General features: G+C 40.0%; 1 protein-coding gene across 1 annotated transcript; it reads right to left on the bottom strand.

The window, feature by feature from the left end:
• Positions 1 to 359: 359 nt before the first annotated feature.
• ctsd (cathepsin D) lies at positions 360 to 7231 on the bottom strand. Its single transcript, XM_004566377.3, has 9 exons — positions 7063 to 7231; positions 4588 to 4744; positions 3282 to 3405; positions 3020 to 3138; positions 2747 to 2946; positions 2243 to 2365; positions 1381 to 1525; positions 1168 to 1266; positions 360 to 900 (listed from the first exon to the last, which is right to left on the bottom strand). Exons 1-9 carry the CDS (start codon positions 7122 to 7124, stop codon positions 739 to 741), a joined length of 1191 nt encoding a protein of 396 aa, XP_004566434.1. The 5' UTR covers positions 7125 to 7231; the 3' UTR covers positions 360 to 738.
• Between the last annotated feature and the right edge of the window lie 9675 nt (positions 7232 to 16906).

Here is a 16906-nt window from a genome sequence, read left to right as displayed (position 1 = left end):
GTGTTCCAAGCTAGGATTCAATAAAATGCTCTTAAACAATTTTGAAATGTACAATAGACAATAGTGCTCAAAGTTTGAGCTTCAACAGCTTACCCCCTGCATATCACCAAATTCCTCAGTGGATTAAACTGGAGGCTTTGCTTCATACTTAGCCATTGTCATGATGACTCATGGTGAAGCACCACTGGCGATGGCTTACAGTTAGCATCCACAAACGCCCTAACTCTGATCTGATGACGTAACACTTTTCAAAACAGACTTTTAGACAACAGGTGGAAATGTGTACTTTTCTAAAACTTACAGAGACTGTGTCTTTAAAAGAACCACCCAAAACCAATTCACTCAAAACACAAAACGGATCATATTTTAAAAATTGTTTATTGAAGCTAGTCAGATTAAAAGACACACCTATCAGTAGTAGATACCATCTTCCTCCCAAAAATACAAATTCAAAAGTTCTTTTTAAAACAAATCCCTGATTAAAAAAGAAAAAGGATCACTTGAATGGGCAGGAAATTTATAATCGACTGCTCTTAGACACTTATCACACAACTCACGGAGTATCCTATCTGCTTCTCCTGCTCTTGGAAATCTTACATATTGTTCAGATCAGTGCATTTAGTCTATTCCATAAAATCTATTGCTCTATACCGTTTGATTGCAAAGCAACAGAAAACGTGTGCAGCTTAGATTTGTAGCGTTGCACTTGGACATGCTCCTCAAAAGTGCAGGATGGGCTCATTTGGATTTAGCAAAGCCCACCCTGTTGTTGTCACGATCGAAGACTGTGTAGTACTGGCCAATGAAAACGTCTCCCAGAATCCATAGGGGCCCAGCAGGTGGAGGGATGTCCAATCCCATGAAGCCACTTAGACAAATAGTCTTCCCAGCCTGACTCTCCTAATAGGAAGACAAAGATAAAGTCAAGAACAGGTGAACATGAAACGACCATCTTTTACATAATTCAGAGAATCTGAAGCGCTCGTGAGCAGGAACGAGGAAAACAAACTGATCCCTCCTCAGACACGAAGCCAGCCCTCTGCCGGTTGTGCTAAATCCAACAAAACTGCATTTGTTTGGACTTTAATGACGCGAAACACAGTCACAGTGTTGTTTTGTCACATCAGATGGGGACGCTCTGCCGCCCTCTGCTGGAAACAGTCTCACCTGGAGGACATACTGCTCTCCAGTCAGAGTGTAGCTCTGTCCGCCTACGTTGAAGGTGATGACAGGCAGCGATGGGATCTTACTGCAGTTCACCAAGTACTAAAACACAAATTTCAACAACACTTTGTTTTGTATTGTATTTGTGTGAGTGATGTTTGAAGGATTTTATATCACAGTGTTATTCAGCAGATTAAAGGTGAGGACTGCTCTCACCTCTCCCTGGATGAGCGGGATGGCTCCGATGGCCTTCTGCAGGGCCTTGACCTCGGCAGCGGGGCCAGTGATTAGAGAGGTCCCAGTGTCTACGATGGCCTCACAGCCGCTCTTGCACAGACTCAGCTGGCTGCCAACTGTCATCCTGTCAAACACATACAAAAACATTCACGCTACACGAAGACACTCAACTAAATGTCCTAAATTTTAATCACTTTGGAAGAAGTGATTCAAACACGTACTGACTGAAACTCCTTCAGACTGACCTGTTTGACCAATTTGTGTTCATTTGCTGTCCAACATATTTCAGACTTCAGGTACTGATGCAACTGTTTTAATAACCATTCATTCAATACGGGATGCAGGGGGCTAAACTCTGTCATAGCTTACATGAAAGTTAATTTCAATTTCGGTGGGTTTTTGGTGATCAAGCTGGGCCACCAGATATCTCGTTCTGTCCAAACAAGAACTAAAAATCAAAGATTAAACTTCTGATGATGATGATGCAAAACAAAGCAAAGCAGTGAATCTTCAGACATGAGACCAGAAATGCTTGCTTAGCAGTGCCTAAATTAAACAGTGTTGTAATGGTTAATCCCCCCACATGTGCTAACTGATGCTAAAATAGAATTATGTTTTAGTACTTGAATGTTACGCTTGATTCATTTCTGACATCTGGAAGCAGTCCAATGTGCCACATATGAAAACATGAATTTCAGTAGTTTTTAAACACGGTTTTCTTGTTTTTAACGACAGGTGGTCTGATAAGTTTGTTAAACACTCGATAAACATTTTTCAGGTGAATGTTTTATGCATCGCTTCAGAAATTAAGCACGTATGAGTACGATATCTGAGCCTTTACCCATCCATGTGGACCTGCCAGTAGGCCTGCCGGCTGATGTTGGCATAGTGGAAGTCACCGTCGTAGTATTTGGGGTCGGTCCCTCCCAGGAGCAGCTCACCACCAGGTTCTGTGTCAGGGTTCCTGATGAACAGCAAGCTTTGATATTAGCACCTGCCCAAGTGTTTGTCTGAAAACACTTAATCTTAAAGGGAGAAACAGTCGTGTGATTTTCTTGTTATGTAAGAGATTATCCATTCAGACCTTCAGCAGCATACAAAACACTCAGTTAAACACAGCAAATATAAAACAAATAGCAAAAGTACCAAAAACCTGGCACTGACATTACCCACAAGGCTCACTGCTTCACTAAAAACACTTGTTTGTCCATCTTGGTCTTTTACAGCTGTGTCCCGTTCACACTAACCAGCAACACGTCAACATAAGGTTAGAAAACATGAACTCTGAGCAGGTCACTCTGCAGCCCAACACTCTGAGCTTGAGCTTAGAAACGGCTGCTCTCACCTGTTCAGGTAGAAGGAAAAGACGTTCTTCTCCACCTTCTTCTGGTTCATGATGTTGTCAAACACCGGAACCACCCCATCCACGGAGATGCGCGGGTAGGCCATGCCGAGGATCCCGTCGAACTTTGCTGCGATGAAAGCGACGCCGGGTTGCTTGATGGCCTCTCCAAAGATCTGTTTTTCTATTGATATGTCTCCAATCTGAAAGAGCAGGACGAATAATTAGAAGGAACTGACTCCAACTATACACTAATGTGGGACCGCTGAAACTTACAGTGCATGTATCCTGACTGAGGTAGCCCGACAAACTGCCAGATCCATACTGAATGGCAAAGGAAGTTCCATTCTTCACATATGTGCTGGATTTTGCAGAATTATATTTGTGGTGAAGCCCTGAGAAACAAAAACACACATTTTAATCCGTCTCTGTAATCTGTGCTTTGTTTGTTCAAACAAATCTTCTTGTGTGATCACAGGTAATCTGATTCTGCACGGCAACGCCATGAACGCCTTGTGTTTTGGAGCTGATAACTTACAGCATGCTATGTCGAAGAAAGAACAGTGAACAGAGGGCACCCATAGGTTGGAGGAACCCGTGTCAAACACCACGGTAAACTTCTGAGGAGGCGTTCCCAGGGTAATCTCGCCATAATACTGGGCCTGGATGGAAAAGGAAGAAATCGATCAGTTAGCTGAGCTGAAAGAAGAACTATGCAGCTGATCTTCTGTTATAGTAACCTAAAGAGGACCAGGTCTACAACAAAGTCTCATCGTACATGTAAAAGTGAGCCAGCCTGTTTTTACGTCTGTCAGTATCAGCACATGTTATTAGGACGCAGGTCAAATAAGAAGTGAGTCATAGCAGTAAATCAGCTGCTACACAAAAGAAATGACTACCCCATAAATTCAGGACATGAAGCAAACTTCCATTTCATGTGACACAAAATCTCTCAGATCGAAACCTTCATTGCAAAATAGTGTCGACATTTCTGCCCAGTCACTGCGGTCACACAACGCTTCCTTTTTCTGAGCAAAATGTAGAAGTCACGTTCCTTTGATTGCTCCAGTGATTGATTTTGGCTGTTCACAGTTTAGGTTTGTCTGTGAAGACTCTCACGTTTCAGCCTTGCAGGGACACAAATGTCAAACTATGATGGAAAAGCAGCAGGAATACTAAAACTCATGAGCAGACAGCAAGCAGCAGTTTTCTTATGATAGATAACAAGAAGACAATTAATAATTTCACTTTTGGTTTGATTATATAAAAGAAAAACCATTTAAGCCTCCCTGTTTTCTGGGTAGATTAGGCTGAAACTAATACAGAGCAACTGTCATGTTATAGATTCGTCCTGTTATAACGGTTATTATTAGCTTTAGTTTTTGTTTAAACCTTGATGTTTTTGGTCTACTCAAAATTGTAAGTCTGGTTTTTGTGTCTCTTTATAACCTATAAAAGCTGACTGAGTATTTGAAGACAAAAGAACTGATTCCACGATGTGTTGAGTAAAACAGTGCTAACCAGTCTTCTGTAGGCTCATTAGGATCCTGCAGCTTCCAGATCAATGAGTCAGCTGTCAGATAGTCCCTGTTCCTCTTGTGTCTCTCAGTCTCTCACTGTGAATCAGCCTTGTTAAAAAATATAATGTGTTTGCTGGGAATGACTCTGCCTGACAGACGAGCCTATTTTTCCAAACTGCTGGAGGATTTACAGAGGAAGGCTGAGGCAGCCACAGCACAAGAAGACCTTTGTTGTGGCTCTCCCTGCGAGGGTTTTAAACTTGTGAAAAGTGCATTAAGGAAAGTGAAGACTTTAAGGTTGCCAGTTTGGAGAGTGACGCTTACATCAAGGTAGTTCTTAAGGGTTTCTGGAGTGGGTCCGTTACTCGAGGGGAAGCCAAAGTTGTACTTAAGGGAGTGTTTGTCAGCCACAAGCTCCTTGATTCCTTTCCCCGAGTCGGTCAATTCACGTCTGATGGAACGGAATTTCTTTAAGGGAATTCTGAAAAGAGGAAAACAAAATTAGACTGCTCTGTTCATTTGCAGTGACATAACACAAGTCTGAATGCCTAGATCTGTGATCTGCAGAAATGTAACATTTCGTGTTCAGTTGGTTCAGAAAGTGTGGCGACACGTTTAGAAGCACACCAAAGCTTTAGCCTCCCTGTGAGCTTAGCCGTGAAGGCAGCTACCTCCTGGGCCTCCTGAAAAACTCCAGTTTCTGCCTTCACAAAAGATTTACATAAGTTCCTTTTTTTAAATCAAAAGAATAAATCACTCATTATGATTCTGTTAATTACTAACATTAGGGGTGAAGCCACTTTCCCCAGTGCCAGCACTATAAGCTGTAGCCAGTAACTGTGTGCTGTGGCCTCACCTCTGCAAATTCAAGCCCCTGAACTGCACCTGTTGCCTGTATTTGTGCTCTTAGAGTATTTTCTACATTTTCATGGAAACTCTGTGCTTCAGTTTTGGTGAGCGATATTAGTTCAACTATTAATCCATTACTTAGCGTTAATTACCAGAGAGAGTTACATCAGTACAACACGACTGTACTGATGTACAGTCGATGTTGTGTGGGGTCGAACACAACATCGACCCCACCCTCAGGTCGATGTTGTGTTCACTTTTAACAGTGAAGCTCAACCTTCTCTGCTCACACTGCACAACCACAAACAACCTGCCCAGTGACAATTTTAAAAGTACGTCTTCTATCAAGTTTAAACCACGGGGAAAAAAAGAGAAAATCTTCAGTCCACTGAGTTTCCTTTGTGAAATATTAACACATTTTAATACTAACGCCTCGCAGATAAGGAAGTAGCAAGTGGGCCACATCTTATCTACAAAATGTTCTGCAACAGGGCTGCAAAAATGTGCACCACCCATAAGGCAAGCATGACATGATCAACTTTAAAAAATATTTCTTCTGCCCTCTTGAAATGAAAATGCTAGTAGGGTTCATTGCTTCTGTAAATGTAAACTAGGCGTAAACCCTTCTACTGAAAGTCCCTCTATTTTACTGTAGCTATGCAGGAAACAAACATGTGACCCAAAGGCTTCAGGAAACACTAATCACCATCTTACTGCTACGCTTAAAACCAAGACGTACAACAAAATCCCATACTGAGTTTTTAATGTTCATCTGACAATTAATTACCAACAACAGAAAATCTGAGAATGTCAGAAAACAGGCTGTCGATTAACTCTACTCAGAATCTGAGCCCTGCTTAATTTAATGTATCATTTAAAATGGATAAAAGTCATTCTTCTCAATCTAAATATTCCAAATATTCCTTTATACTACGTATTAAATACATGTGACTTCACCTATCACATATAATTCTTCCATGTTAGCCCTAATTTAGGTCTAAATTCACACTCAGTAATAATGTCTTATTATTATTATTATTCCTACATTTATTCCTATTAACGACAATGGTACTAATATTAGTAGCAGTAATAGATGTGGTAGTAAGTATAAAGGAGGGACCGAGAAATTCGATTTTCATAAATACCAAAACCTGTTTTAATACTGAACTAGTGGGCTTACTTTGTTCTTCAACTCACGTCTGGGATCATGATTTTATGGCAGTAGTTGTTACTGAATAGGATTGTAAATATATTTCTTTCAGCATTCCTTCATACCGGCACCTCCCTCCCTATATATTCATCTATAGATCTGTTTGTGTTATAAATATAGTTTTCGTGTCTGTCTGCGTATGTCTGTTCAGCACTTATACACTTATTATTATTAGACCCAAAGTAAACACAAAGACATTTAGCTTCACTGTGGCGCTTTTAACGGCTCCCAGGCAGGAAGAAAAACACCTGTAACAGGCACAGTCCGCACAGTAGGCGTTTTGACATGTTAGTGCAGATAAAGCTCAGGTGTATTAATTACAGCTGTTTTCAATTTGAGAGCCTTCTACACGCCATGTTGTTCTACCGGCCAACCTAGTTTACTTTACCCGACGAAAGTAAGCCATAATAAATGATTAATTACGTCTGGATTTTCTGGAAGCGTCTTTGCTTTCCGCTGATAAACAGCTGTGTGTTTGGACGACGGGGGGCACAAGTCACAAGACCAACAGACAAAGAGAATACCATGAGCACACGGGAGACGATGCGGGCTTGTTAGCTAAAACAAGCTGAATAAATGTAAGAATAAAGCTGGCTGCCTGCTACCAAAAACAGCTCCTATGAAGCACAGCCTGACTGTCGCGTATTGCAGTGTTATTCATGGTAAGTTGCATTACAGACGAGCTAGCAGTGAGTCCAGCCGAAATAACAGGAGGCTAACAAACGGAATATTTCCCTTACCGCACCAAGGCGTCGTTAGTCAAGGCTAACGCTGCGATGACAAACAGGAATAAGGACCTCATTGTAACGGCTGGAAAATCACAGAAACACACTCCACAACAATGACTGAGCACTTCGCCTTGTTGACCACAAACAGCCGACTTTAATCAGCTGACGGTAGTCACCTGCCCAAAAATGAAGTCACTTCCGGTTTTTTTCCGGCTTGTCAGCGGAAGTAGAAAGTTTTAATTTTTAGAGAACCGGCTCTTTCGGCTCCAAACCGACTCTTCAGGTTGTTTTGTTGCTTTAATTAATTAATTATTAACAATAATATAAAATTATGCACAAAAGGAATTACTAATGTAAAAAAAAACCCGTGGTTTTATTTATATATGTTTATATCTAAATATATACAGTGGTCCCTAGAGACAAAACACGTACAAACTCAAAAACACATTTCTAGTGTTAACTGAACTTCCAAAACAGCTGCCTAGATCCCTTAAATTACACAGTTGGAAGCATATGTGTGTTGTTTGTGTATTTATACACAAGCACTCATGTATATTCAAATAATTAAAAAAATGTAAATGTTCATTTACCTGTTATTACCACACACCAAATCCGGTCGTTGGTACGTCCTGGCTTGTGTAGCCACTAGGTAACAAAAGCTCAAAACTGCCCCTAGCATCCTGCACTTCTGTTGCGTTACTACGTGTTTTGGAGTTTGTATGTGTTTTGGAGTTTGTATGTGTTTCGGAGTTTGTATGTGCTTTGTCTGTAGGGGCCACCGTAAATATACTTTTATTTATTCACTCCACATAAAATGTAATAAATAAATCATATAATACAAAAACCAACTATTCACAGTTCAACTTTTAAGTATTAAAATTTTCAGCTTTTTCCTTTTAAACAAATTTAAAGTGAAACAACACAAAACACTGCAAACCACAACACAATTAAATATAAATATGAAAAAATATGAAAACAAAAAGAAGATGCACATTCTCTGTCATATGGGCCTGCATGAATAAACTTTCTGAATCCTTTATCATCTGCAACTGAAAATAGTTGTGGATGATTACTATACCTTTCTAATGTGACATTGTTGACCCTGGCTCTCTCTCTCCCTCCCGCTCTGTTCCTATGCTACTGCGAGTGTAACTACCGCCCCTCCCCCCTCTGCTCAGCGCAAAGCAGAAGGCTCGCGTGCGGAGTGAAGCGGGGAAAAAAGTGAGAGAGAGGGTGAGAGAAAGAGAAAAAAAACCCCATGGCTCTTGATAAGGAGCCGGCTCGCGTCATTCACTTCAAAGAGTCAGCTCTAAGAGCCGTTTCGTTCGCGACCGACACATCACTAGTAAGTACTGAAAGGATTAGCCGAGTGTAATATATTGACTTTTTGGTGTTAATTACTCATTAAGCACAATTTTACAAAAAATTGTAATTTAACCTTACATTGTGCTAGTCCTTTTAAGCATATCAGTTCACATCTTTACAGAAGCCATTCAAACATTAAGAAATAATCAGACCTTTACTTTCAAACAAAAGGTTTTACAGTTTGTGAATGCTGATGGTCAATCACTGCTTTTTGAGGAATCAGACCATGAACCAGTCCTCTGACTGTTGGAACGTGTCACAAGACCCAACATGAAACCACTTCTGCATATGTGTTGTAGAGTCGGCATTGTTTTTCCCTCAAAAATGTGTTAAGGTGCTTTTATATAAAAAGTGATATGAACAGTACTCTTGGAAGTCACATGCTAATAGTTTTTTGTTTCAATCTACAATCACAAAAAATCTCTTTTGGCAAAACCTTTGAAAACAAATCAAAACTGTTTTGTGCTCAAAAGCACTTGGTGGTGTCACTGCCTCCACACAGCTAGTAAAACTAACACTACTGAGCATTCATTTACACACTACATATTACAATATACTATTTAAAACGCAGTGTTCAGCACATGCAATGCAGGATTGCCAACTTCACATGGCTGTCTTCTAATTGTACAAAACATTTACAAAATTATTTGCAGAATTTCTGAAAAGATTCAACAAGTTTGTAACAAAGATCCTGCTAAAACAAAGTTGTTCATTTTTTCCAAATTAATTATTCCATTCACATATTGAATCATTTCCATCCATCAGTTGTACAGTTGACCATATGTGTTTTTCTTTTCCAGTCTTTCATCAATAAAGATTTAAATGAGTGAATTTTTCCCAAGGGTGTGAGTGTGTTATCAGTTTCGTATGTTTGTCTGTTTGTTAGCAATCCAGTGTCCAGTTTTCAAGATACTTCAAATCTTGTGTGATAGCAGATAACAACAATAATAGCAATGACAGCTCAAGTTGATTTAATTCTGGTGAGGTCAAGGTCACATTAAATATGAAAATTAGTAAAAACTTTATGTTACCCACAGTTTGTTATTAATTGTCTTCAAACAGTATACTAGGCCATGGGGGGCATAAGTACCCAGGCTGGCTAAGCATTTGACCTTGACCTTCACTGTTAGTGCCCAGGGTCAAAGTTGACCTTGGAAAAAAAAATCAAGAAAGCTTATTAAATAATATGTCATATGAAAGAACATGAAGCGGGCTGTACAACACAATTTTTATTTTTTCTGCATGACTCCCTACGACATCACAGTTTCACAATAACAGGCTGACATCATCATACTGTAATAAAAGTATGAAGCAGCATCAAAGTTTTTTTTATCACTTTTACATTATCTCATAGTCATATTAATCATAGTAAATGTATTTTGTTTTCACTACAGTTCAGACAGGCAACAAGTAAATTACGCTGGTATCAGATTTTTACATTCTGCACATCCCCAAATAATCCTTCACAAATAAATTATATATTGGAAAAATTAATTTTTCTCAATTTTATCCCCAAATGCATCACTCTCTTTAATTTCTTAGTTTATTTATAGCTGGACAATAAAGTGAAATATTTTTTTCATAGTTTATTACAGGACTGACATTTCTGAAGGCTTTTGTTATAATTTATTTATTCTTTTGTATTAATAGAAATCTATTGGACACTGGCACAAACACTTATACATTTTTCTGCCTTGCAAATCATTTTATCCTCGGTCTCAGTCTGTAGCTTGAGACGTGACACATTAAATCCTTTACTGAAGGTCATTGTTGTGTCAGCTGGAGAATAGGGGCTTAGTGGGATTCCTGTAATGCCGACGTTTGGCAGCTAGTGGCTTCCTCTCCCCACAAATCACAGACCATCCAGCGTCTGCTCTCCCTCTGTGTGAAATCAAACCTTGCTGATGAGCTATTTTAAGATCACACAGACACAGACAGGCTCTTTCTTCTTGTCTAACATAGTTGCAGCACATAGTAACAAAGAAAATCCAACATGTAGAAAATGTTACAGCACATAGTGAGCCTTATTTATCATAACCAACACTGTGTCCTTCTCATTTAATAAAGCTGCTAGGAAGATCTTACGACATTATCATACTACATCAACTATAAGAAGTAGTCTTATTATTGTAGGGTCTCCCTTACAATATAAAGCACCTTGAGGCGACTGTTGTTGTGAGTTGGCGCTGTCTATATGTAATTGAACTGAATTGAAAAATAGTCTTTTGCAATGCAAGATGTAATCTACATAAAATCTGTGAATGTTTCAGAACTCCTGTAAATAATGTTAGATGATATTAAAGGTCAAACAGAAATAACGAAAAATTCTGTGAACTATAATTTTTAACTGATAACACGACTCGCTTCTCAAATGGGAGGATTTCAGTGGCATGTCACCCCAGAGTAAGATGACGATTTCTAACAAATGAAGATTTCTTCATTTGTTAGAGCAGCTGGAGAGCGCTTGAGAGAAACTGTAACTGCATTACTCCCAACATTTTATACACCAAATCCTTCATTTATAAACAAATGTAAAACTTCATTTTGAAATGACTTTTTATCCGAGTTTGAAAAAAACAAACGGATTCAGACACAAGTCTGAGTTGTCCTGCGCATGTGTCTTGCATTTTGCATGCGACAGTCTGCAGAGCGTTACGCTGGTATTATACTGTAAACATTTAATAACAGCACAGCTGTTGTGCAGTCAGAGCAGCACAACAGTTGTGCTGTACGTCTGCTTTGGTCTCTATTTGGAATGTTACCATGTTACCATTTTGCCATGAACACTGTTGTTACAAAGTAAGGAAGTACTGCTGCTGTGTTGTTGTATGACAGCTGGATCCTTCAGTGTTTCAGCTCTTATGGTTTTGTGCTTTCAATCTATATCAATCATTTAGATTGGGCTGAAGTCATTCACAATACAATAGACCACTGGTGCATAACTCTTATATCTCCTCTCCTGCCGTTCCTGCAGTTTCCTTTTCTTTCTTTCTGTCTTGGTCTGTGCTTGATTACAGGATTGCAGGTGTGCACTACAGCCTGAACAGCAGCAGTGGCAGCTACTTTTACAATCAATTCTCTTTGAATTGTTCTGCCCCACCGCCTCATCTTTGCCAGAACGTAGTCTCTGCTGTAGCAGTCAGTTATGGGTCTAGCCTTTTGTCAATTATGCTGATACTATTTTGCAATGCTGGCAGTATCCAGGCCCTGATTCCACACTTCTTGGAAACCCTGCTTGGCACACCTCTCCTTTTCCCCCTTTAGCCTAAGACCTGTAGTTATACAATTTTCTCTAGTCTAACGGAGGTTTAGTGGTTCTGATTTTGATCCTTTGCTTCTTTATAGCATGTCTAAAAACAGATGTTTTTCTCCCAGAGCAATGGACATTTTCCTGAATTAAACCAATCTGCTATCGGAGACTTTGTTCTTTAAATGTCATGGCAGCGAGTGTCTGCCAGATGCCATAAAGACACCCTCAGCAGGGGTCCTCAATCCAATAATTTACACCAGACTATCAAGTGCCATCTTCCTGCTGATGTTTAGCATACTGCTCAATTGTAAATATTATGCTGTTTATGTATTTCTGAGCCAAGGCCAAGTTTTGTGTTGTCTTTGTGGTTAAACAGCATTAAAACTTTTTTTTTAAAATTCTTGGAACTTCAAACACAGTGGCACTTCCAAGAATGTGAAAGAAACGTTTCTACTACACTGACTGTGATTGCAGATTTCAGCATCAGCACGAGATGTCAGCATCTATTTCCAAGATATTGTGGAGTTACTTCAGGGGAGCTGCATGTCTATAATAATCGTGATGACTGAACATGACTGATAAATGTACTCGCTGACACATTGGCCTTAACACTTTCATGGGGTCGCATTTACACCCAACAGGCTGTGTTATTTGTGTTTTTTCAGTAAAATGCATGGGGAAATACCCCACTTTAACTTGAAGATTTAAGATTGGGTGGGCCCTGTGGGATGTTCTGTTCTTTAAGTGGGCTGCAGCATGCTTGACTTTGGGAATGGTGAGTTCATCATATACAGTGGCTTACAAAAGTATTCGGCCCCCTTGAACTTTTCCACATTTTGTCACGTTACAGCCACAAACATGAATCAATTTTATTGGAATTCCACGTGAAAGACCAACACAAAGTGGTGCACACGTGAGAAGTGGAACGAAAATCATACATGATTCCAAACATTTTTTTTACAAATAAATAACTTAACAGTGGGGTGTGCGTAATTATTCAACCCCTTTGGACTGAGTGCAGTCAGTTGCACATAGACGTTGCCTGATGAGTGCTAATGACTAAATAGAGTGCACCTGTGTGTAATCTAATGTCAGTACAGATACAGCTGCTCTGTGATGGCCTCAGAGGTTGTCTAAGAGAATATTGGGAGCAACAACACCATGAAGTCCAAAGAACACACCAGACTGGCCAGGGATAAAGTTATTGAGAAATCTAAAGCACGCTTAGGCTACAAAAAGCAATCATTCAGAAATGGAAGGAGTCTGGCACAACTGCAAATCTACAAAGACAAGGCCGTCCACCTAAACTCACAGGCCGAACAGGGAGAGCGCTGATCAGAAATGCAGCCAAGAGGCCCATGGTGACTCTGGACGAGCTGCAGAGATCTACAGCTCAGGTGGGGGAATCTGTCCATGGGACAACTATTAGTCGTGCACTGCACAAAGTTGGCCTTTATGGAAGAGTGGCAAGAAGAAAGCCATTGTTAACAGAAAACCATAAAAAGTCCCGTTTGCAGTTTGCCACAAACCATGTGGGGACACAGCAAACATGTGGAAGAAGGTGCTCTGGTCAGATGAGACCAAAATGGAACTTTTTGGCTAAAATGCAAAACGCTATGTGTGGTGGAAAACTAACACTGCACCTCACTCTGAACGCACCATCCCCACTGTCAGATATGGTGGTGGCAGCATCATGCTCTGTGGGTGCTCCTCTTCAGCAGGGACAGGGAAGCTGGTCAGAGTTGATGGGAAGATGGATGGAGCCAAATACAGGGCAATCTTGGAAGAAAACCTCTTGGAGTCTGCAGAAGACTTGAGACTGGGGCGGAGGTTCACCTTCCAGCAGGACAACGACCCTGAACATAAAGCCAGGGCAACAATGGGATGGTTTAAAACAAAACATATCCATGTGTTAGAATGGCCCAGTCAAAGTCCAGATCTAAATCCAATCGAGAATCTGTGTCAAGATCTGAAAACTGCTGTTCACAAACGCTGTACATCTAATCTGACTGAGCTGGAGCTGTTTTGCAAAGAAGAATGGGCAAAGATTCAGTCTGTAGATGTGCAAAGCTGGTAGAGACTGACCCTAAAAGACTGGCAGCTGTAACTGCAGCAAAAGGTGGTTCTACAAAGTATTGACTCAGGGGCGGAATAATTACGCACACCCCACTTTGCAGTTATTTATTTGTAAAAAATGTTTGGAATCATGTATGATTTTCGTTCCTCTTCTCCCGTGTGCATCACTTTGTGTTGGTCTTTCACGTGGAATTCCAATAAAATTGATTCATGTTTGTGGCTGTAATGTGACAAAATATGGAAAAGTTCAAGGGGGTCGAATACTTTTGCAAGCCACTGTATATGTGAAGTAGACAAAGTCAGACAGAGACCAAAGAGAAACCTTTTAAATGGAACGAGTCATCACTGAAACTTGCAACAAAGACTGTTTAATATTGTCAGCTTTTTTGAATGTTCCACGCAGGCAAATCATGTGATTCCAAACTGCAAAAATTACTTCCTGTTCTCAGGGTTGAGGGAAAGGTCTGGAAAATCACGAGAAAACGTGATAAAACAAAGCAACAAAGAGGAACGTGGGTCTTAAGTTGAAACTAACCAACATGCATGAGACTCTGTGAACAAACATGATTGCAACAGCATGCTTGTGCTTAACTGCTGATTGACCTGAGTCACTCTGCTTGTGGCTAATACGTAAAAGTAAGTACGCACAGAGTGCACACAAACTGATTCACACATCAACAAACTTTTTTACCAAGGCAAGGCCTTCGGTGCCTGCAGCCAAACCAGAGCGTTGGCTGCTTTGCTCCAGTTTAAAGACGTGTTAATGCTGCAGCATGTAGTTACAGTTCACAGAGATGTGATAACAGCTTCTAGAAGGCTCTGTTCTATGAGTGGGTCTCACAGTGGCAAGCTCTCAGTTCTTTATTTTAGTCATCACATAAAAACAAATCTGCCAGCAGATGGGCAGAAAACGAAGTGAACTGGCCAGAGACGGAGTGACTGAGTAATGAAGCACAACTGAGTGGAACAGAGGAAGTTTGGCTGTGGAGTCAAACATTCAGTGGCTGGGATCTGGGACAACAACCTATAAATACACACAGAATGTTTGCACAGTGAAAATGTTATAGGCACTAAAAGAAAAGTGAGAATGCTTTCATAAATAATGCAAGGATTATCTTTTACTGTGAAGTAAACAGAAAACGTTGTGGAATTAATATTTGACTAGAGATCTTTTGCCTTTAAAGCAGCACCAGCGCTCCTGGATACTTCGAGGTATCTGGCAGACAACTTGTTCCAGCACCTAGGAAGACACATCTGTTGTGGATTTAGGCCGTCCCACTGTCTCCTGTAATCCAAGAATGACTCCATAATGCAGACATAAGGTCAAAACTTTAGACTTTTTTGGATTGTTTGTGAACCTTTTTAAGTTGAGTTTAAGTCTAAGTTTAGGCTATGATTAGTATGTTTTGAAATGTGGTGGGTCTGTTTAGGACCATTTTTGGAAAACTTCTGTCATCCGTGTTTTGCATATCTATCTTGCATAATAAACACAAAAATGAAAAAAACTAGTTTGAAGGCCGGGGTCATCACAGATGGCCACTTAGGCCTCAGGAGGTTAAACATTTATTGGAGGACATTACAGGACTTTTGTCTTTCAAATCATATTTAAATATATAAATAAATAAAAAGACGAATACATGTAAACTTAAAGGAACATCTGTTTGGAAACATTTCTAATTCAAAGTACAGAGACTGACACTTCGATACAAATACAATTATAAATCTGCAACACTTATCAACGTCCAGTCCAGTCAGACTTATCCAGTGGTGCTGCTGTAACATCAGCATAACTGAAGATTCAGAAAATAATAGTCTCCAACAAGACAAAGTGACTAAACATATATGCTTAGCTTCAACAATGTAAGCTCAGTAACAGTTAAGACCTACTGAGGACAAAGCATATAAATTCTGGCATAAAAACAGGAAATACATAAAAAGTGGTAAAAAAAAATGTGGCACTGATTACAGCTGTAAATCACAAATATTGAATTAGTAATCCAGCTTTAACAGTAATAAGATTTACATTAAAAATAAATATGTCATGTAAGTATAATAAAAACTGTTATAAATTTATAAAACTGGCCAAAATGACACATATCTTTACAATTTATAGCTTGAAAATCTCTTTAAATGGGTGAATTCATGACTTAATGATGTTACACAATCCTGTGGAAATATTCACTGCACTACACAATTCTAATGTCTTACATTATAAAATGCTATTTGTAAGAAAAACAGAACTACCCATTACTGGGTACATCAAGCTCATCTAAAAATATTAAAAAAAAACCTCACCATCACTTAGGTGAACATTATGTATGATCAAATATGATGCCACACATTTCTTATGGACAGTGGAGCAGGAAGAGAGAAAGAATATAAGTGCTGAGGGTTGGACAGATGCACTTGGGTCGCCTACTCAGGCACTGAGCTACAGTGGCACCCAGAATAAGGTTATCATTGTTAGTTTGTATATTATGACTGTAAGTCTTGGGGCAGGTAAGTGCTCAAAACCCAATTTCCCAAACTGCACTAAAACCCAAAAGTTTAAAATGCCCGAGGCTGATTAGTCAGATGTAATGATGTTCCTACCTGTGATTAGGGATGGGTATTTAAAACCGGTTCTTGTTGAGAACCGTTCGCACTGTTTGAATTCCTTGGAATTTTTTGCCATTTTTGCAACCGATTCCCTTATCGATTCCAGTTGCCCCGAATGACGTCACCACATTGCGGAGCGTCATTTACCTGGCAGGAAACATGGCGGCTCAAACGCTCAAAAGTTTGATTATACTTTACGAGAACGGATGACAACAGGGCAACTTGCAATACTTGCAAAGTAGATATTTCATTTAAGGGAGGAAACACTACGAATATTCAAAAGCATTTGCTCACAAAACACACGATGACCTTAAATGAATGTCGTGTTTTTAATTCTGCTCCGGACTCGTGAATCTCAACCCAGCAGCAGCGGTAACGTTTGCACCAGGGGCGATTCTAGGATCAGAGCTTTGGGGGTGCTGAGCACCCAGAGAGCTGCCCAGCCAGGCAAGATAAACTTTACTCGTCACGATGAGACTTCTTCCCCGTCTCTGTCAGTCCCTGCATCCTTAAATGTCTCCTGAGTTCCCTCTGACTGTCTCCTTGGTGCATTTAAACCCCTGTTCC

This window comes from Maylandia zebra, linkage group LG1, assembly GCF_041146795.1.
Source record: "Maylandia zebra isolate NMK-2024a linkage group LG1, Mzebra_GT3a, whole genome shotgun sequence".
Classification (NCBI taxonomy): domain Eukaryota; kingdom Metazoa; phylum Chordata; class Actinopteri; order Cichliformes; family Cichlidae; genus Maylandia; species Maylandia zebra.
The sequence above is the reverse complement of the archived record's forward strand: the minus strand, read 5'-3'. Positions and strand labels throughout refer to the sequence as shown.

Coding starts and splice junctions, on each gene's coding strand:
- ctsd (XM_004566377.3), bottom strand. CDS start 7,124: ATGAGGTCCTTATTCCTGTTTGTCATCGCAGCGTTAGCCTTGACTAAC. Junction 2,366..2,746: donor TTTTCCTTCTACCTGAACAG/GTGAGAGCAGCC, acceptor GCTGTTCATCAG/GAACCCTGACACAGAACCTG. Junction 1,526..2,242: donor TGGCAGGTCCACATGGATGG/GTAAAGGCTCAG, acceptor TGTGTTTGACAG/GATGACAGTTGGCAGCCAGC.